Raw genomic sequence first — 21,477 nt, 5'->3', positions numbered from 1 at the left:
GCTAGTTCTGAACTCTGGCAAGGATGCGTGCTGCCAACTAAGGCACGACCACCACAGCGAGGACATCGTTAATCCGCAATGGGATGGAAATAAACAATTTTTCTGCTCCTCTCTACCTGTAGGCACAGGTAGATTAAAATTCAGCTCTTGATTTTTAATATGACACGAGTAATCCGTCCAAATGGAAAGGAATTTATTTTATACAAATAGGTGATAGTAATTTGCCAGCTTGAAGTAAATAAGAGCCCATCTGTGTTTTATAACTGCTATCCAGAGATCTAAGCAGCCGGTCAGACCAGTGAGTCCTTGGCAGCTCCAATCTGTGTTAAAAGATTGCAAGGTGTAAAGAACGCTGTTTGTTTACTAACCTTTTGGTTATTCTAGTCATGTGGCAACTGCCTGGTGATGTTGTTAAGACCCTTTTCCATGCTTTTTCAGGCCAATAATTTTATTTTTTTTTTTTCCAGAGCTTTAGTCATCCCTGTTTGGTAGCATGTCTGTATCTACTTTATCACACTGAAAATCTGTCTGTTTTGAAAGGATTACAACTCTGTACATCAGTGCATGACATCACACGGAGACATTGCTTAATGATCTGCGACTCCAATGGTCATTGCTGTGGCTGCTTGTTTCTGGAAATATGTGACAGCTCTGGCCTATCTAAGCCTTGCTTACCGTTGCATTTTCAGCCCGTGCTGGCGGGTGTGTGTTTTTAAAGCAGCGCTCACAAAATAGCTGATTGTGAAATGTGCCATCTGCAGATGGAAGGCAATGGGGTGCCAAGTGGAGATGTGATACAAGGAGGCCCAGCCGCTTTGCAACCCAAGTTAACTTTGGCCCTAAAAGCCTTTCCTTGATTTTTATTTCTTTTAGGAACTTTTAATAATGATAGCACTTTGAAAGAAAAACATCACTTGCATCTGATGCTAGGAGGTGCTAATTGTCTTCCATAAGTTCACAGCCATCCTGATGTTAAGTAGGCACAGGGAAAGGCTGCCTGGGCAAGCTGTGGTTACTGCAGAGAGTTGTAAGTCTGGTTTTGCTAAAAAGTTTGAAACTAGCGTAGGTCAAATCTTCAATAAACTTTGGATGGGTTTCAAGTTAAACTCCGTCATTCCTGCTAGTAGTCCTGAATTCTTTGAGGTGAATTTGCCGTCAGATTTTCAGTCCATTTGAATAAAAAACTCAAACCAAACATGGTGTATTTAATTAAATTTTGGAGGACTTGGAAAAGTCAAAAGGGAATTTAAGCAGCAGGAACACCTGCAGCCCTGCATCCTAGTAGTCTGTTGATATGACCCTACCTCTCTTGGATGAATTCATCCAATAAGTTGAAATTCATTTTGCCTCAGACTGTCTAAGGACTGTGCACACTGGATATAATTTGTTTAGATCTGTTCCAAGGGATAATGATGTGACTTGCGTAAAGAATTGTAGATAAAAAAGAACATATCAGCACCTGAAAAGGAATAAAGTTAGGTTTGTACTTTTGGGTTTGCACTGCAAAATTTTATTAGTGACATTTTTTTATTGTGATTATTATTTTGGCATTTCCCTCCTTCTGGAAGTAGTAATTGTTGACTGGGAGCTGAATGAGGTGTCAAGCAGGAGTACCAAGTGTTCCCTGAGTGGAGTGGGAGTGCAGTGGGAGACACAAAAAACATAGCGAAAAGGCACCGGTGATAAAATTAACTGGATGAAGAGAGGCACGAAAAGAAATGGCAGACAGCATGGAAGGCCAGCATGGAGATGTGCAAGCCTTCGCTGGTGCAGAAGTTAGGGCAGATGAGTAATTTAACCTAGAAAATCAGAACAAGGTTGAGAAACAAATGAAAATGAGAGGAAGCCAATGTGAGATACAGTCTAAGCCCTCAAATAATCTTTTCTTTAAAGTATCTTAGCCCCTCCTTAGCTGCCTGCCTTTTCCCTTTTCCTATTCTAAGTAAAAATGTTTCATTTTTTTTATTATTATTATTATAAAACCACTGACTTGACCTCACTTTCTGTGTCTCTCAGACTTTTTGAACACAAAGAAATTTAAGTAGATAAAGAAGTGGTTTTGTCTTTTAATTTAGCTCTTTCTTTTCTGTGAAATAGTCCTTTTTTTATAATTCACTTCTTTTGCAATTTTCTAAATTTGGGTCATGTCCCTTGCTTTTCAGATAAAATAGAAATATTGTTAAAAGATTTATCTTCTCTGCCATTATCAAACCTTTTAATAACTTTGAATAACTTTTCTTAAATCAACTTGACTTCTTTTTTTCTTTTATTTCTTTTCCTTTTCCTTTTTCTTTTCTTTTTTCTTTTTTCTCTTTTTTTTTTTTCATTAGAATAAGTTCTTCTCAGGTCTGAGACAAGTTAATCACAAATCCCAGCATCCTCCTTGTCCTTTGTTTTTCCATCTCTGCAATGTAAGGGGTGCCAAATTCATGCATTTGCTGTTTGGGAGGAGACATACATTTTGGCTTCGTGACATGGGCACTATGCATTTACTTGCTATTCCTCTGTTGATGTAATTGTTTTAATGAATAACAATCACAAAATGTGCAGAAGTCCTCAGATCCGTAATAATCCTTCCAGTAGCCCATTTTGAGGCTGGTAGAGTATGTCCATTCCTTAAAACACACAGGGTTTAGTACAGTACTTTGGGGCTTACTTTCTATTTTTCTTTGCTGTTGGATAATTGCTCCAATGTCACTTTTGTCCCGTGATCCCTTACAGTTTGAAACAACCTTGATTAAGGAAGGCTGATTATTTACTGATCATCTCGAGTACATCAAGGTGTCCATGTATGGTGCTTTCCTAGTAATTTTGCACAGAAGTTCAATGACATTTCTCTTTCAAATGTATATTATTATACCTGAAATACTTAAAGAATTTTGCTACACTTAAGTGCAATTTATCTTACAGAAAACACTGTCTGTGTAGAAAGTATTGGACTACTTGTTTGTTATATTTTAACAATACCAGTTTTAAAAATGAAGAGACCATTTAAAAGTATTTTGTATGTCTTGTACTGGATTGTGATGATTACATTTAAAATCTGCAGTCTACAGAAATGCATCGTAAAAAAACCCAAGTGGTTACATACTAACACAGGGCAGAATTTTACAGTAAAGAATAAATTTATGTAACATAAAACTGCAAATGGAGATAAGCTGTTCACAAAATTAGGTTGAATTAGGGAAACAGAATTAGCAACACACCTACAATGAAGTGGAAATTTTGAAAATGCCAGTGTTTCATTTCCACGTGTTGAAAATAAAGCTTTCTTTAACTGTACTTTTCAAAACGGCAATTTGCACAAAGAAGTTGACCTACCCTACAAATAAAGCATTTCTTAAAACTCCTTTTTGCAACAAAATGAAAGAAAACACTTCCCTAAATTTCTTCCTTTTCTTTGTCTTTGGTTTCAAAGAAAAGAAAAAGAAAACCAAGCCTCTTTAAAAATTAGCCTTGCTAGAACCATGCTATTTTTTTCTGTTTAGCCAACCCAGCACTGATAAGCTCCATTTAATGGCACTGAAAAGAGTGGGAGGTAACGTCTCAAACACCTACAGCCTCCACTCCACTGCGCCTACCACTCCCGAAAGACATGGAAATCAGTCACAAATGGACTCCAGAACCGTCTCTTTTTATAGGAGAGAAACCATGGGATATAAATTCACCGTGTTTTATTGTACCCCTTGTCCATGAACAGGAATCTGTGGAATTGCTTTCCGTTGTCTCCCTGCAGATTTCTCTTTTGAAACAAAGTAATAGCTGACCATTCCTCATCAGCTCTTTTGAAATAAACAATGAAATGCAGGGCTTAAGAAGGCCATAATAAGAGATTAAAGTGCTTCTGGTTAGTCTTGATATAACATATTTGTTTGTCAGGCTTCCTGTGATTCCCACATTAACTTGTTTGAAATACGGTGGCAGTTGTAGGGGTCAGGTGGGAGCTGCACAGCTGGAAAAACGGCAACAAAATTAATAAATACCCACTTTCCTCTGCTCCGTGAAAGAAGCCATTCCTGTGCATATTTCGTTATGGTTTCACATAAACCTGCGCTATGGAAAGTGGATTACCTGGGACAGGCCTTGTGGAAAAAGTTGATGGTTTTGAAGAATTCCAGGTTCTGGGTGTGCTGGTACGTAGCGGTACCTCCGGGGCTGAGCCCCCCCCAGCCCACTGGTGTCTGCGGGGTGTCAGCCAGCACCGGTCTGATGCCTGGATGCGTTCCTGCCTACGGCACCCTCAAATGGATTGCTTTTCACCAGCCCCCCAAGCCTTTTAATGCTTTCCGACTGATCAGCTTAAAAGACTTGTTAAAAACAGAGCTAAGGGATGACAGGCTCTTATTGATTGGGGAAAATAATCAAATTTTATATAGGTAGGGCCTCCAGACATTGTAATGAATTTGATGTGAATAAAGATCTGACAGTACTCCAGTTTATTGATTGGGAAAATGTATCTTTCATTATTCAGTAGCAGAGATGATTATGACTTTTCTCTTAATTTCCCTTTATGTTAAGTCTGACGCTGACATGTGCATTCCTTGTCATTTCTAGAAGTAACATAGACTGAAAAGATGCCAGCAACTTTTGATGATTTTTAGGAATGGCCTCATTCGTCTTATCCTTCAGCATCTGAAGTTTGTTTTATAAGTCAAACAGGATTAATCATCTTTAGAAAACTAAAGATCTTTGTACTAAATGCTTGGAAATTATTTTTAAGTTTGTAGTCCTGCTTTGTAGTAGCAGTCTCGTGCTAAGAACTTACAGTCACAGATGGCGGTTCCCAAGTATATTGATCGTTTCCATCCTCCCTTTCTTAGCAACAGATCCACCCCTAACAATCATGACCGGATACAGCGCCTGAGACAAGAGTTTCAACAAGCAAAGCAAGATGAGGACGTGGAAGACAGGAGACGTACTTACAGTTTCGAGCAGCCATGGGTAAGTGTACGGATTCTGTCAAAACTGGAGCGGTTCCCTAACTCCCACCGTCCCTGGGCTGGTCGAGAGCAAAGCGGTACAGACACAGGGTCCTCTGCCTCCAGACCTCTGCCCTGTCTGTTGTCCCTGGTTTTGGTTCATTGGTGTTTATTTCACTTTTAAACTTCTTCAGCCATCTGTCCTGTGTGCATCTAGCACTGTTTGCTCTGTGTTTAGCCCCTCGACTCTGTGAGTTACTACTTGGATTTTGTTTTGCCTCAAAGGCAATATCAATTATTCTGACATTTTCTAGGAAAATCAGAATAAAACGTGTACTAACGATAAATAATTCAGAGTGAACATGTAGCCCTGTAAATGGTATTTTCTCTGAAGCAATATCACTGTGATTAATTCTTTTTCTTAAGAAGAAGAGCTATGTATTTTCACAGTAAAAAAGGAGAGATATGCATAATAGCATGCTTCACAATAGTACCCCTTTGCCACTTATATTAGCCGAGACAGTTCTGTCTTGAGATATACATCCTAATTGATCATTTAAATCCTGTTCAATCTGATCTAACGATGTGATACAATTATGTAAATCCATGTGCTTATCTTGTTTAACATAATTGAATGAATCAGTGTTGCCTTTTTAATCAATTACGTATCCTAAATTAGGATCCTTTAAATATGGGGCAAATATTTCATTGTATTTTTGTTTAAAATTCCACAATAAAGACAGTGAACAATTTGCTCGCGTTCCCAAAAAAAGCGAGAGCTGTATGATGACAGCAGCAGAATCTCTCATAGCTTCCTCCCGTGTCGGTGGTGGGTTACTATTACTCATGCACACAAGACCGAGGTGGCAATAGTCAAAGATCCGCATCTGTGTGTATTTTATCACTGAGAACAACCTAGGTAACATCATAATTCATATATCCTCTTTGGTTGCCTATTGTGGTGGACATAGAAGATATTTTGACTTTTGTCTTTGTGTCCTTCTCCATCTTAAACTCACCAGTTTGAACCTGTGGTGTTTTTGACATGCAGCATGGAGAGGAACAAAGGTAAACGTATCCCTACATGACCTAACACTGCTTAACGTGCTGTGTCAGGATATAGGCTTCTATTTTCCCATGTTAGAAAACCTCTAACCTTCTCTGAAATTGAATAAATAGAATAAACTTTTTTTTTTTTTATGACCAGATGTTTTCAATTCGATGCGGTGAAGATAATGTGACAGCTCATCACAGTTATAGTGTAGCAGGTTTTGGGTGAAAGGGGGTTGGGTCTAGGAGGTACTTTCTATTATGCATATCAACTGCTGTTTAGTTTCCAAATGAGAGATTTGAGCAGCATTCTTGGGAAAAACGTGTATGAGAAAAACTCGCACTCTTGAAGACTTGGGAACTTAACTACTGAAGGTCATGGGCCAAATTGTTGTATATCTAAATGCCATAGCAACTTTAGACAGGCAACTTGGCTTTTATTATAGTTTCTTGTAATGAGCGAGGAGGGAATTATTTGGATGACAGGCTGATTACCTTAGGAATGGAATAATTTCCTAAATTGTGGGTCAGAACATTGACCTTTCCTTTTTCTCTTATTCAAACAAATGGGATGTCTCTGTTTACTCCCCTTCTACAGATCATGCAAATGAGCTCAAAGTGACTAATTCAACTTAATGTATTAATATTAATTCTGAAGCTTATTGTTGCTTTTGTAGGAGCTGCTGTGTTGTTAAATATATAGGTAACCAAATGTTTTATTTTATATACGTACTTTAAAAATAATTGTCCCAGGGTATTTTTGAATTATATTTTTTTTTCCATCGGGTACTCCAGCCTTTCAAGATCACAATGCTTGGAAAGGATAAAGCAATGATCTCATCCATTTCAGCAGTTCACAGTCATTTCAGTGCTAAGGAACCATAACCCTGTCTCTTAAGGAGTGTGTATTACTTTAACATATTAGTTTAAAATTATGGACTTTGTTAAGACACCCTCTCAAAACAGATCCAGATGTATTACTAAATACCAGTGACACCAAAGAATGCAAAAGTGGTTTATAGTATATATGCAGGAAAATACTTAGATACATCCATCAACTTCTTTTCAGTCCTCGCTGTCTGTGAGCTGTTGGTTACAAACCGCAGCAGTGAAAAGCGCACCTGTACGTGGACCCTGGTTGAAAAGTGTGTTTCCACCTGAGGGAGACGGGTTGCGCAGCCTGCATAAACAAAAGGCTTTTGCAGCCAGAGATGCCTCTAAGCTGCATGACAGCAGCCAACTCTGACCTGGTTTGGATAGAAAGAGAGGGGAAAAAGAAAAGCATCCAGAGAGAAGTGTGTGCTATGAGGTGATAAGTAGTTTGCATTTCTCATTAACAAGATGATGGGAGGGTTGAGGATAGGGAACAAAGTGCTGATGTGATGTGGGACTATTGGTTACTTTAAGGAAGTGTAAATGAACACGAAGTTTGCAGTGTAAGTAATGGATACTGACGGAAATCTGGCAGCTCTGAGGATATCCAGAGGAGCTCAATAGCTCAGGAACCCTCTAATATATTATCAAAATGATCCTACGAACGTCACCAACTCCAATCCATCCCAGACCATTAATGGCCTGTGACACAGAGGTCCGGTTACTTGTGACAAATACCTTCAGGCTCCTCCACGGGTGGGAGGCAGATCTCCGTACCATGGAGCGCTACATCGTGCTGGCTCTGAACGATACCCATGGCAGCGAGACCAGCGCCTGACCCCGTCCCTTTCTGGCTGTTCGCATCAGGTGAAGGTTATTTCTCCGCAGACGAGCTATGCAACAGAGCTGGACTTTTTGCCCATCTGTGTTTGCCCAGCAAGTAAACAAAATACTTGACTGCCTACGAGTGTTCATACAGCATCAGGCAGCTTAACAGACACAAAAAGTGATAGCGCTGGAATGAGATGACACCGACTATTAAGCAGCGTAATATTTCTGCTCAAGGCCATTTGAATGACACACTGTTAAGGTTTAATAACTGAGTAACTGTCGCACCATCTCTAAAACCCACTAGTTCTGCAACCGAGTCAAAACTTCATGGAAAAGGTTTTCACATTTATTTATTTTAGGATAACTTTCTCAGGCTTCATAATTTTATTTTTTTTTTTCTCTTACATGGCTTTTTTATTTTTTTTGTGTTTCAAAAAACAAGGTACAAGAGGGTTTAAAGGGCAATACTGTATGCCTGTTGTTTCACGGAAAAAAAATGAAAAAAACCCCAGAAAAATAACATAAAGTATGAGTAATCCATTTTAATCCTGTTGGTGTTAATTCCAGATAGAGTTTTCAGAAATGTGTATCTGGGCATGTAGAATTGCATGGAATCACAGTATGTCTGGTAATATTTAAGGCCCTTGCTGTTGCTATGACATTTTTATACCAATGAAGGATTCTTTTGGGGCTGTTTTTTCTGTTTGGTACCAAAGTTTAGTCTCTAGTTTTAGTACTTTTCTGGGTGATATTTGGTCTGCTGAGGTTTATCCTTGCTTGCACCACTCCTGGAGTTAGGGGATTTTGGTTGCAATTTGTTCCATATCTTGTATTTTTGCCTAGTCACATCTTAATTAACAGATCCCCACCTTCAATAACGAACCCACAACATTATAGCCCTAAATGCCATGGGAGTGAACAATCCAATTAAAAAAAGAGCATATTAAATCAATTCAAAACACTACAACTGCTTGCCAGTCCTGCTTGTAGTAGCACAGCGATGATCAAAAAAAACCACAAAGATGCAGGAGGGACAAAAGCTGGTGGTTTATTTCTCCATTTCTAATAAAAAAAATCAGTGCTAAAAATGGAAAGTGGCAAATGTCATTCAGAAATGCGTTCTTCTCCGATCATCCCGGATCTATTTGGATGGTGTGAGAAAATTGGCATCAAGAGAGCAGCTGAGCAAACTCTACTTTAAATATTTAGGAGTTAAATAAAAAGATATTTTTTTTTCTGAAAGATAACAGCTAACTGGGTCAAAATAAATATACTACTTGACTCATCTGAGTATAGCTTTAATTACGTGCACAAATTTATGAAAGGTAAATAATTGCATGATTTTCATAGCGGAAAGACTCCAGAGGTCCTAACAAAATACTTAGGCATGGCTTGATAGATAGACGCTCAAAAAATTTAGGGACTATGTTTGTTTTTTCAGCTGCGTGTTGATGTGTAGATCTTGTCTCTAAGACAGACTTAAAAAAATATATATTCTTTTTTTATCTATGGTACTCGTATTTTATCCCTGTATTCAGGTCCTTGACCTATTCAAAGACATACTGAATTCTAAGTAATCTAAAATTCTTTTAGCAAAACAAAAGCCTGATTTTTATTGCTGTAACTTCCACTGTAGCATATTTAACGTGGAAAAATGAATAACAGACTATATTCAAAACAATTCTAATTATGTAGAATTACTCAACACATTAATGAGAAAGAAAAGTAGTATATTAAATTTTTCTGTTATGAATCCACCTCAAGAGTCTCTTTCAGGATATTTTATTCCAGACATTAGGCAATATCTCATGGATCGTTGCAGTAGACAAAGAACACCTTAGGAGCTAAATTGCTGTTTCTCCTCCCCCAATCTGTTTCAGAGAGGACACCAAAGTTGTGCAGGGCAGCCCCTCCACAGGTAGTTTCTCTTCAGTTGTGTAGTTAATATCCATTCTGTGCCAAACGTGGGAAGGATTTCATGGAATACCAGCAATTTCTTACCAAGATTTAGGCTCTGACTTTAAAACTTTTTCCCCCACTAATTTCAGTCTGCTTTTTTATGTGAAACAGAAAATGAAGGTAGAAGATTTTAAACAGAAATGAAATAATTTTGGTTTGTAAACAAATATATTTATCACTCACAGGCATGCAGTGTATGTAAATACCCCACGCGGCATTTCAGGGCTCTCTAAATGTTTTGTTTCTACCATATTGAAGATTTTCTTTTTGCTGCTGCTGTACGCAGAATGGAAGTCTTAGTCCCATACCACGCCATTCAGCTTCCTACATATACGCCATAGAAAGGTACACAAAATGATGGGATTTTCTTATTATAAGGTGTTCGAATTAACACGTACGCCTATTGGCAAGTTTTAAAAGAAATATTGCTATATGTTCTGTTCACCACAGAAACACAAACAAAAAGATGGAAGTAAAAATAGTTTTCAAGGCTATTTCCCAGCACCATTGAATGTTTTTTATCATTCTGAATTTTGGTATAGACAGTTACTGGATTGCCTGTCATCTGTGCCAAGTACATTTGCACATAAAGCAGGCAAGGTCATTTAATCTTATCTATGTCTAATTAGTGCTGAACTATAAGAACCATGGACTTTTTGGGGGGCTTTGCATATACCGACTTCCCTGGATGAACTTGAAACGTCTTGGTTAAACACAGAGCTTTATCTGGAAAAAAATCAGCACGTTTATTTTAATACTAAATAATGGTCTTCTTTAATAAATAGGAAAATACTAAGGGATTTGTTCCTTTCGTAATCCCCCTATTCACCATTTCTTTATCAGCAGAAAGGAGTTCTATGAGTTTCAGGAAGCATTTCTGCCAGCTTCTTCCTATGGCAGTAGGCTGTGAGACAGGTGTGTCACCTCAACTGGTGGATCACCTGTCACCTGAACTGGTTGGATCTCCCCGAAAGCCCAGTGCCCTGGATCACCCCCCCATGATCTTCCCTCTCTAATTCTGTGGCAACTTTGATCCATGCCCGTCCTGGAGGATCCATGCTGCCACCACGCTGAGCTACCTTCCGTGAGCAGAAATGCCACTCTGCAGGGAAGGAAACTGTGTGGGCAGCCACTAGAATACCTAGGAAAGGGAGGAGGCACCTTTATCCTTAAAACATGCTGGCCTTTATGGCTGATAGTGGTCCGTCCAATGTGAGCCATGGGTACATTTTTTGTAAAATGAAAAAAACATTGCTTGGATAAAGTGAGAAATCTGTAGAAACCTTTAACATTTCAGTCCTGGTTTTAAATTAATGTCTCTTTGAGAAGAGAGACGTGTAATTTCATGTATCTTAAAGCACAATTTTACATGCTGAGTATTGTTTAACAATGCTGAATGCAATAACTATCATTGCCACTTAAATGTATTGTGGAAGACATGAACATACATTTATTTGTATAATGCAGCCGTGGTTGTTATTGTGGCCTTGACCGCATCCTGATTTAAAAGGTCAGTGCTTGTCATACATCTCATTGCAAACAAGGCCAGAGTTCTTATCAATCTCTGCTGTGAAGACCGAGCTGTTGCCAGGTTTGTTGGATGATTTCAGGTTGTTATAATTGTACTTAGCCTTGTGTTGATACCAGTGTTAAAATTACTGTTATGTGTATTCCTTATACAAGTTTCTTTGTTGCTGTTGAAAGATGTGGAAATAGTTCAACTTTTTTTTTTTTAAATTGCCTCCATTTTGTGCTGACATAAATGGGGTATGCATGTATATATACAGGCGTGCTTGTATATATATTTTATATGAATATATATGTGTAAAAGTATACTTTGGGGATTGAGACAAAATTACCAATTAGCTTTTAAAGACTAAGGTTACTTATGATATAAATATTTTTGATTTAGATACTTTAATTGAACGCATATTGAAAAGATAAATCATTGTATGGAGATTTTAACTTTTCTGAACAAGTTAAGGATCCATAAAGGCATGTGTTAAGTCTTTATATCATCATAACCATATATCAAGGGCATTCACTATGATATCACTGAGGTTTTTTAATGAAAAGATTTGAAAAAAAGGCCTTCTCATTAATAAGATAATTGAATGTATCCGTATGTTTGTGTTTATGTTATGTTACGGAATATGTGATTACATACGTATGGAGTACTTTTACGTCTCATTCCCATATTTTTGTATGCTTGAAATCAGATAGGAGATTAGATTATATGAACATCTTATTGTAGATGTGAACAACATGCAGACAGGACTCTAAGTAAGTATCCTTTTGAGATTAGTTAAGTCTTGCAAATCCACTTAGTTTAACAGGACATACAGGTACCTTCAGAAAATCAGATAATGGCTTTTAGAGGTTTGCCTTTAGACCCATCAAATTATAAATGCTGTCCATTAGATGAAATTCTTTGTGAACTGCTGGGGATCCAGACCTGACTCCTCAGATCCAGTCGTTCTGGGCATGCACTACAGCGGGCAGACAGGCGTGACCACAGCCCCTGCCTCTGATTAGCCATTGGCTCCTGTGGGCATTCAGAAAAAAAATCCCTGAAGCTACTTTTTCATCTGAGTCCACTCATAGGGCTTTCAAAGCCTCTATCTCTGTAGTAAAGGCTTTTGTGGTACCTTCAGCTCTCTGCACATGTGTGTATGTGTCCTTGCATTCACGCTTTCTAGATGATGCATTTTAGTGTCTTGACATAAACCTAAATTGAGGAGCAGCTCAATTCTAGCTCCACCTGTTTGATAATTTAACCATTCCCTGTGCTGTAAAATGCTTTAATCTATTTACAGTGAACTGAACAGTGAAACTGTGTTTTCAAATAAAGAGAAGCAATTCTGATTTCATGTCTTATCTGTGATAACTACTTTCTCACATATAACATAACTGTAGCTTTCCAACTCTATGCAAGCTTTCCAACATTGTTAAAGTGGAACCCATGAAATGAGGAGATTGGCTCTAAAATCTTAGTTTAAATGTTTTTATTCCTTATGGAGAAGTTGAGATGGGAACCTCTAAGTTTCCCCCTGGTTCTCTGTAAGCTGCTTATAACCACACTGGAGAGAATTCACAAATAAATCTTGTGATTTTCAGGTAATCACTCGCTTCCATAAGCTGAGCCCTTCAATAAAACACCAAATGTCAGAAGACTCTCAATAAAGTCAAGAAAGTTAGAAATGTTGACACATGCAATAACTGAAACACTGCTCTGTATATGTTGCCCTTATTTAATATAGTAGGAAATCTCCATGGGGTTGTTGGTTTGGACATACATACGTACGGCTTATTCATCTCTAAGAAAATTTCCCACAGGGCTGACACAGGATTCTGTTTTCTCAACTTGTTGCTTCATCATACCATTCCTAAAGCATTTTTCATTAGAAACACTGTTTTACTGAGGTTTTTACGGAGTAAATCTATTCTGAAGTAGACATCAATGTTGCATGAAGTCTTCTCTTAAACAAGGTCTCCATTACTTGTAGCCTATGCTTTCACATTCTGATTCTTTTGCACAATAATCTTCTCGTAAGGGGGAAGGCAGCTGGTCACCAAATTGTATCTATCTGTTAAATTCTGAGCTGAGGCTGATGCTCTGTCTGAAGTGTATTGCTATTGAAAATGAAGTTTCTAAAAGCGGTACACCTGTTTCAAATTTGTTGTGTTTCTGGCTACCTGCAGGTACTTGACTACATAGTAAGACAAAGGAGAAGTTTATGTCACAAATGACAACTTCCTAGTTCTAAAACTTGTCTTCAGCGTAAGAAGCTTTGAAAAGCCTTTTATCTTTCAGATATTTGTCAGCCATTATGGTATCTTTCGGCTGCAGAAATTATAATGGTGAAAAACAAAAGAGATGTTCGTTTTGAGGGAGGCAAAGATAAAAAGGCAGAAAGGGCTTTAACAAAAGCAGTCTGAGACAGGCTGTTTCATTCCTAGACGCAGCCAAGTGGCTCTGCTCCCTAACCTCCCAGTGATTAGACTTAGGTTGTTTTGAATAGAATTGGTAATTTTAAGGCGATAAAATAATGTTCTCTTTCTTTGTTAGGTGAAACTTTATTATTAAAACAAATAGAAAACCCCATAACATTCTTTGACTTTTGTGGCACACCGTTTTGCAGCTTGAAATCATAAAATCTGAAGAAAGTAATGATCTAAAATGAAAAGTGATATCTCTACAAAAATAAACATTTTCATATTCCAAAGATCTTGACCGCTAACGCTCTGTATTCCCAGAAAGACCATCCATTTTCGCGTGCTCTTAGTATTGGCCTTAAAGTTTCAAATCGTCACCTCATTAAGATGTTAACTAAAATCCTCCTCAGAGACACAGGATTCCCCATTGTCTGCTGTGGACTTGCTAAATTTATCTACTTAATCATATCGAACCAGCGAATGTTTCCTTGTCTCTCAGAAAGCAAGCGGTGCGTGTCTGGACCAACAGCAAAATAGGATGGCTCCGCTGAGGTAGAGCATCACTTGAGGGTACTGGTGAGGTTCAAAAGAGCTGCTGTGCTCCCTCCTCCCTCAGATCCTCAGTGAGGTGTAAAAATTAGCATTGCCATGGCTAGGCTAACTCATAGTGTCTGAAGATCTGTTCCACTGACTTAATTTAAATTTCAGTGTTACTCTAAAAGCATAACGCATTCTGGACCAGTATTTTCCCAGTGCATCTCAGAAATGGTAGGTCAGAAACGGAATCTGTAGCACCGGCCACTGTTACGGGTCAGAATTTAACCCAGTTATTATAAAGGAGCTACCTGAACTGCATGTTGAAACAAATACAACTGTATGTGTACAATAGCAATTTATTTGATAGCTCTTTTGTGGGTATTTTTCGGCTTTGTTTAAGACATTTTCGTTTTCCCGTTGTAGCCAAGCACCAAGACGTACTCACAGAGTGGCAGACACTCAGTCTCAGTAGAGGTTCAAATGCAGCGGCAGCGGCAAGAAGAAAGAGAGAGTTTCCAACAAGCTCAGCGGCAGTACAGCTCATTACCCAGGTATGGTAACTGTCTGAAGCTATTCGGTGTCTATGAGCCTGGAGCTAATTTCGTTTGTGGAAGGAAAATGTTGTACTTAGTGCAGACACTTTTGTTTAGCATTGATATAAGGTGGAATGTATTCAGTGTGGAAGAGGCATAAAATTTCTTAAGTGAGAGCATGTGGTAGTTGTTTATTTTAGGAGAATTACTTCAGAGCTGATTTCAGTGGGATTTGATGACACTCAGCACCCAACAGAATTGAGACACTAAAACAAAGCTATTCTTTGTGGGACACCATCCAGTTTAATTTTCTGCAATTACAAAAGTCTCCTGAGCATGACATGGGTTGTCCCCTTTGGACGTGTCGGATGATTTTTTTTCTGTTGCCTATTTCCTTACTGGGTAGAAATTCTTTCTTTGTGATGCTAATACAGAGAAAAAATTAAAAGAAAAAAAAAATCTCAAGACCTCAAACAAAAGAGTATGGAACTGAGGAACTCTATCCAAAAAATCAGTTTCCAGTTTCCAGTATATACATTTCTTCTAAGTTTCTGGGTCATTAGAAATGGGGTGCTGAAAATTAGTAGCCTTTTTGTCTAAACAAATCTGTATTTTTAAAAAATCTTAGATTTTTTAAAATCATCTGTTTGGGCAAAATGTCTTTTATTTTATATTTAGCTTTAAGAATTATTAAGTTTACCCAACTTGTATTGTAAATTAACTACAATAATTAAGCATTATGCAAGTAGTCTTTGCATTTTCAAGTATCAGTGTCAATGATTGAATGGAGAATCCTTTACACCAGAGGTCGGTGTCAAATTCCCTTCCAACAAGGTTGTATTATTTTTTGTGTCCAGTGTGGAAATGGTGTAGAAATTTATTTTTTTTATGACAACATATGTTTTACCAAGTGTATCATAAGACTTTTTTTGGAAAGAATTAGAAGCTTCATAATCAAAGTTATCTAATCATGAACTCTTATCCTACCAACATCTTTGAAAATAAAACCGATCTCTCAGATTTTCACATGCTATAACAACTTTTGGTGCAGAATTTTTCTATTAAGTTTGGAAGGTGGGAAAGGAAAATGTAAAGTTACTGTGTTTTCTTAGATAGTTAGTTTGTCATTTTGGAAACATTTGTATTCCCTTTGCTTCCTATCTCTACCTTCCTTCTGAAGTGACCAAACCTATTAAAGCCATATTGTTTTTCCTGAGAAATTCTCTTTCAGTTTTGCTAGCCCCAGCAATGTGCAGATTGAGTGGAAGAGCATGGATGTTAGTGTTGCTTTTAAGTTGGGGGGTTTATTTTTAGTTTTAAAACTATGATTCTTAAAACTCGCTTCCCCTGTTCTGCTCAGTCACTGGTAGCACTTAAAAGTTGGAATTCCGTTGCAATGCAGTTGCTGTGGCAGAAATTAATAACTGTAAGGAGAAAAATAATCTACAAAAAATTTGGAAAACAATGCTTTGGGTCATAGAAATGCTTGTTTTGAAAAGAGTGACTAAGAATGTCACTCAGTGTGGTTTTCAACATGAGAAGTGACTGCAAGCTAGCAATGCATGTTATTGAGTAATTAATGATAATTTAATGACTTTGTTTGAGCGGTCTGAGCTGTGCTGAAAGCAGTCAGAATTGTAGGACCTTGGGCTAAGGTCGAGTGCTGTAAATACCATTATACTCCTATAACAAGCTGGGACATCCAGTTCTCCAGCCTTATGAACTATTTGTAACTCTGTGACCGACCTTTAAAGAAATCTTACTGTTACTCTAAAACTTAGGTCCCAAGCTTAATGTTGCAACTGTGGCTGTGTAATGATTAAAGTTTGTGCACTGGCTTTGTTTTTGAGCTTTGTTGCTTCTCATCTTGTATAGTCTCTAGGAGCCTCCTTTTTTCCCCTTTATACTTTCAAATCACTAGTACTGAAGGCAAATAAACCCTTGAGTCAATTTTAAAGGATCTTCCCAGAAAGACAGGGAAAGCGGGCCAACTAATTTTGAACAAGTACCAGAAAACAGTCAGTAAATTAAATCAGTTCAACTAGTCATCCTCTCGTCCCATGTGAAACTGTAAAAGCAATGTTTAACTCCAAGTTGATTTTCTAGTACTTAAAATTTATCTTGCTCTAGATCAGAAACCTGAGAGTTTCATAGCCTACAGAGGTTCGTTCAATTTGCTTTTGTTCCAGGGAGTGATAAAACATGGCTCAGAAACATCCTTTCTTTGGCAAAGTTGGATATGTGAATACCAAGAACAGCTATAAAAATTTGCATAAGAATTTACATTATGTTGTAATTTATGCTGTAATAATTTACATTCATTCTGAATAACTATTTTCATCCAGAGGGCTCAAAATCTATTATGAAATAAGGTGGATATGGTCATTTTCAAATTATATGTGTGGAAGAAAGATTGCAAAAACATTAGGTGACTTTTTACTTTTACTAATGGTGGAAAAATTCTCCGGCTTTCCTGTCTCTCCACGGCATATTCATCGGATGAGGCCACATTGAGTCATGTGTGTTGACATGAAAAACCAAGCCATGTGTAAACAACTAAATGATTTTCGTATTGACTCATGTCGCAATATATTTTGTTTTACTGCTTGATTCTCGTACGCTAATTTTAATCTCGAAGTGGGTATCTCTTTTGCTGCAGCACAAAATTGTTTTACTTTATCATCACCAATCTTATTTTAGATTCATAAAAGCATCTAGCAGCTTGATAGTAAATTAAAGCTATTTCAAAACCATAATCTGTCTTCGAAATAATGTGATGATTTATTGTGAAGTGAGATAAGAATTTGTTATTCCTATATGTATTTGAGTTATTTATCTACCCCCTGGAGCCAAAAAGTGGGCAAAAAAGGTTATCTCTGCCTTTTCTTTTACGAAAGCTATAGCAAACTGGGAAACACTCCTGATAGCACAAAGTTCCTTAGTTCTGGAAATGGTAGGAAGAAACTCTCATCTGTGTAACTACCTATCAATAATGAGCTTTATCTTCTGACTTGTGTAGTGTTAGAGCAAGTGTTTTAAAGATCCTCCTGTTGCATTTTTAATCTAGTCTAGATTCAAATCTTTCATGAGTAGCTTTACATGTGCTGGCTGTTATCTGTTTTCTTAGGAAGCACAGCAATGTGTATGGTATTTCCTAGTCTGCAACTGAACTGGAGCACTTTTTTCACGTAAACATGATGGTGGTTGTCACATTGGCTGGGTTTTCGTGGCATATTCCTCCTGGAGAGGCCTAGAACTCTACAGGAAATGTTTTCCCAACAAAAGAGGCAAGATGCCTCCTTGGGACAGAAGACAACATGACTTCTGGAGAATGCTACAGCTGGGGGAAACCCGATGGCATTGCAGAAGCACCCTTCTTTCCAGGGATTGTTGTCAATAACAGTAGAAGGGGAACCAGAGCATTTGTCTTAAAAGCCTTTTCCATTTTTCTTTCCAGGCAAAGCAGAAAAAATGCCAGTTCTGTATCTCAAGACTCCTGGGAGCAGAGCTATTCCCCTGGAGAAGGGTTCCAGACTGCGAAGGAAAATCCCAGATATTCCAGCTACCAGGGATCGAGGAATGGCTATATGGGGGGACATGGCTTCAATGCCAGGGTAATGCTAGAAACACAAGAACTGCTCCGTCAAGAGCAGAGGCGGAAAGAACAACAACTGAAAAAAAAAACTTCTTCTGAAGGGCCTAGCAACTATGACTCATATAAGAAAATTCAGGACCCTAATTATACCCCTCCTAAAGGTCCTTTCAGGCAAGATGTACCGCCTTCACCATCTCAGGTAGCGAGGCTGAACAGATTGCAAACACCAGAAAAGGGAAGACCATTTTATTCTTGAGGTGAAGAAAATGAAGATCAACTTATCATGCAATAAGGAACATTTTCATATAGAGACATATTTTGAAAACTTTTTAAACTGATGGTACTAAGGAATATATCCGTTGCCTGTTTCAGTGCCTTCAAAAACACGGGCAAAGCATTGGTGGGCCTTATGTCTTTGCCGTTCTGTCTCAAGTGTTGAATTCATGGAAGGATGTTCCACCGTTTGACAATCATAGCGGAAGTGAGCAACACCGCCCCTGCGTACCGAGTCCCGTAGCCCAGTCCAGTAGCTGTCAATGGCTTATTACTAGGATTTGTTGTAATGTGTTTTACTTTGCAGTGACTTATTACATCCACATGCAACTTTGTGGCATAAAATTAATGAATTTAAGGTTGAAGGAAGCATCGACATGTCCTTTTTTATTTCTCTCGGGTCAGGAGGAGGGTTACAGGTCACTCTTGAGTGGATAAGGCTTAGCTCTGCTCTGGATCGCAGTCGCAGTTCTAAGATGTTTTATGGTGGAGTCGTTACCAGTCTTTGTTGATCAATATTTAAGTGTCTATATGCTGAAAAACTATCCTTCTCCTATTATGCACATATGCAGTCTTTTTCTCTCTCTCTCCCCACTCTGAGCTTATTAAAAAAGCCTTTATCCTGACTCATGAGGAAAACAATATTAAGCTTTCAGTTATCCTGAGAATCCTGTTGCAATTGCCTTATAATCTTAATACACAGTCCATGACAAATGAAATAAGTGGAGAGAGACTATTTATACAGTCACAGCCAAGCCCTTGATAAGTATATTTTTCTATTTTATTAAAGATGGGAAATTATGAACAAACATACAACTGAGTTCTGCTCTGCTTTGCTTCTAAATGAATTTGGTCATATGAGAACTGTGTCTAGGAAGAGAACTAGGGAGGGTATCATACCGTGGTCATCTTATACACAGTTGTCTTTGGGCAAATTTGGGAGATAGCTTAAAGCAAGAGCAGAAGAAATCAAAGTTTTACTTTGGATCAAAACCTGAAAAGGAAACAATTTCTTCTTTTTTACAATTTGTGAAGCTTCGTGGACAATTGCCTTGTGCTTCCGTATACTGTATTGTTGCATCGTGATGCTACATTACAAATAAACCTTTAAGTATATGAATGAGAGATAAGTGGAGACAAACTGTTACACATCATCCTGGAAACATGTCAGTGTCCAAAAATAACTAAAGCAAAAAAGATTGCTCTAGCAGTGAGTAATATTTGAATGTGCATATGGGATATGAGAATTTCTTTTGCAGCAGCTGTTTTTATGTTTGTTGGTCTGAACTTCATGTATTGTAAAAAATATAGCTGGGTTGCTGAAGTGCCTGCAAATCCTGACGTGAAAAGGCTTGAGAATGGATCTCAGCATATCATATACAAAAAGGAAAGAGAGAAAGCAAGAAAGAAAATCATGTATTGCGTGATTTTAAAAAAACGCCTATTTTTTTTTACTGGCACATTTTATTTTTGCGCCAACTTGTTTCTAGAATATATGTGAAATATCAGCACACGTATCTGTGTCTTTTATGCCTGTTTGTTAACGGTTTTTGTTGTTAATAATGTACTCCGTGTTTAAAAGTTGTTATTAGTGTAAGCACAGTGACATTGGATGACAATAGCTCTTTTACGCAGAATTTACAAAGCTGTGTAAAACAGCTTTCCGTGTACATATGAAATTTAGAATAAAAGGCTGTTTCCATCCTCGTCTTGGTATTGCCTGTAGACCGTTATGAGAACTGCAGCAGACATTGAGTTTAAAAAATATTTAACAGATGTTATTTTATCCTATTCCTAATGGTTTGCGCGTGTCTTTCTGTGAGCACTTATAAACATTGGCAAAAAAAAAAGAAAAGAAAAGATTTACAGCCCTGCTGAACACCTGAAGACTATCCTCAGAGGGAAAAAAACACTCAGTTTAACGTCTTGTGTTATTTTAGGCCTTACCTGTGACATTTAAAAGGTGCCTTCTTAAGACTAACCTCTGTGGCAAAAATCTTTTGTGCTGTAGCATGGAGTCCTCTCCCCACGGAGAGCACTGTGAGAGGGGCACCCGCTGTGCTCCGGCCAGATCCGGGCACGTGTGAGGAATCCCCCTCTGCTGCGGGTGTGTGTTTTGGGCTCTGATGGGAGCCCTTCACAGGAATGTTGACATGCTGAAAAATGGGAGAAGGCAGATTTATGAATAAAGCAATATTTACAGTGCCAGTGATACTCTGTTTCCCCCATTAGTATTGGAGCTGCGTCTGGTTTTCTCCCTCTTCCCCTCATTCCTCCTTTTGTTGGATACTGCAGGAATGTCAATCATAATTCTGTATATGCATGACATCAGGCTGTTGCCATGGCAATAATAGTGTCAAATTATTCACTGTGACTTTAGTGTGGGATCTCAAGGGGAAGAGTGGCAGGAGCTGCAAGGTGGACAGGCGGCTTTCGGTGCCCAAATAAACTAAAGGTGTGATTTTGCAAAAGAGCTAAATTGTAGCGGCTTGCAGTTGCGAGCGGGGAAATAATTGCATTTGCAGTTTTGCAGCCCTAGCTGTCTCCTCTCCTGACTGCATTCCCAGATTGCATAGTTTGATGTTTCTATGGAATTATTTGGACAGGCAAATAATTGCAAGCACGAAAAAAGGCATTCACAGGAATGGAAAACAGGTTGAAGTCCTTTTCAAAATAGGGTCTTTGATAAACTGTTGTAGGAAAAAGGGCATATGTTTGGAAAAGTATGAAGTACGGGATGTTTTACGTGTAAGGATGGCATATGTTAAAGTTTACCCTTCTATGAAACTCCTCTTCAAGGTGTTAACAATTTGCCATAATTAGATGCGTTCATGAAAGAAGGCAGATGTTCTCTTTGGGCCGTGTCTGTGTTATGTTAGTAAAGAATAAGGTCTTTTTCTGGCTTCGTCATCCTGTCTTCTTCCTGACATAGCCTAGACAGGATTTCTAATATTAACTCCCATAAGTTGCA

General features: G+C 38.2%; 1 protein-coding gene across 11 annotated transcripts in view; it reads left to right on the top strand.

The window, feature by feature from the left end:
• Positions 1-20,208, top strand: part of PARD3 (par-3 family cell polarity regulator) — a 466,403-nt gene extending 446,195 nt beyond the window's left edge. For all 11 annotated transcript variants that reach the window (XM_054191470.1, XM_054191469.1, XM_054191468.1 and 8 more), the window contains 3 exons: positions 4,821-4,941; positions 14,529-14,656; positions 18,096-20,208. In XM_054191470.1, coding sequence (XP_054047445.1) covers positions 4,821-4,941; positions 14,529-14,656; positions 18,096-18,489 — 643 coding nt within the window. In that variant the 3' untranslated portion in view covers positions 18,490-20,208. The remainder of the gene's footprint in view (positions 1-4,820; positions 4,942-14,528; positions 14,657-18,095) is intronic.
• The last annotated feature ends 1,269 nt before the right edge of the window (positions 20,209-21,477 follow it).

Source organism: Rissa tridactyla, chromosome 2 (genome assembly GCF_028500815.1).
Source record: "Rissa tridactyla isolate bRisTri1 chromosome 2, bRisTri1.patW.cur.20221130, whole genome shotgun sequence".
Classification (NCBI taxonomy): Eukaryota; Metazoa; Chordata; class Aves; order Charadriiformes; family Laridae; genus Rissa; species Rissa tridactyla.
Note: the sequence above shows the minus strand (reverse complement) of the source record. Positions and strands in the feature narration are given on the sequence as shown.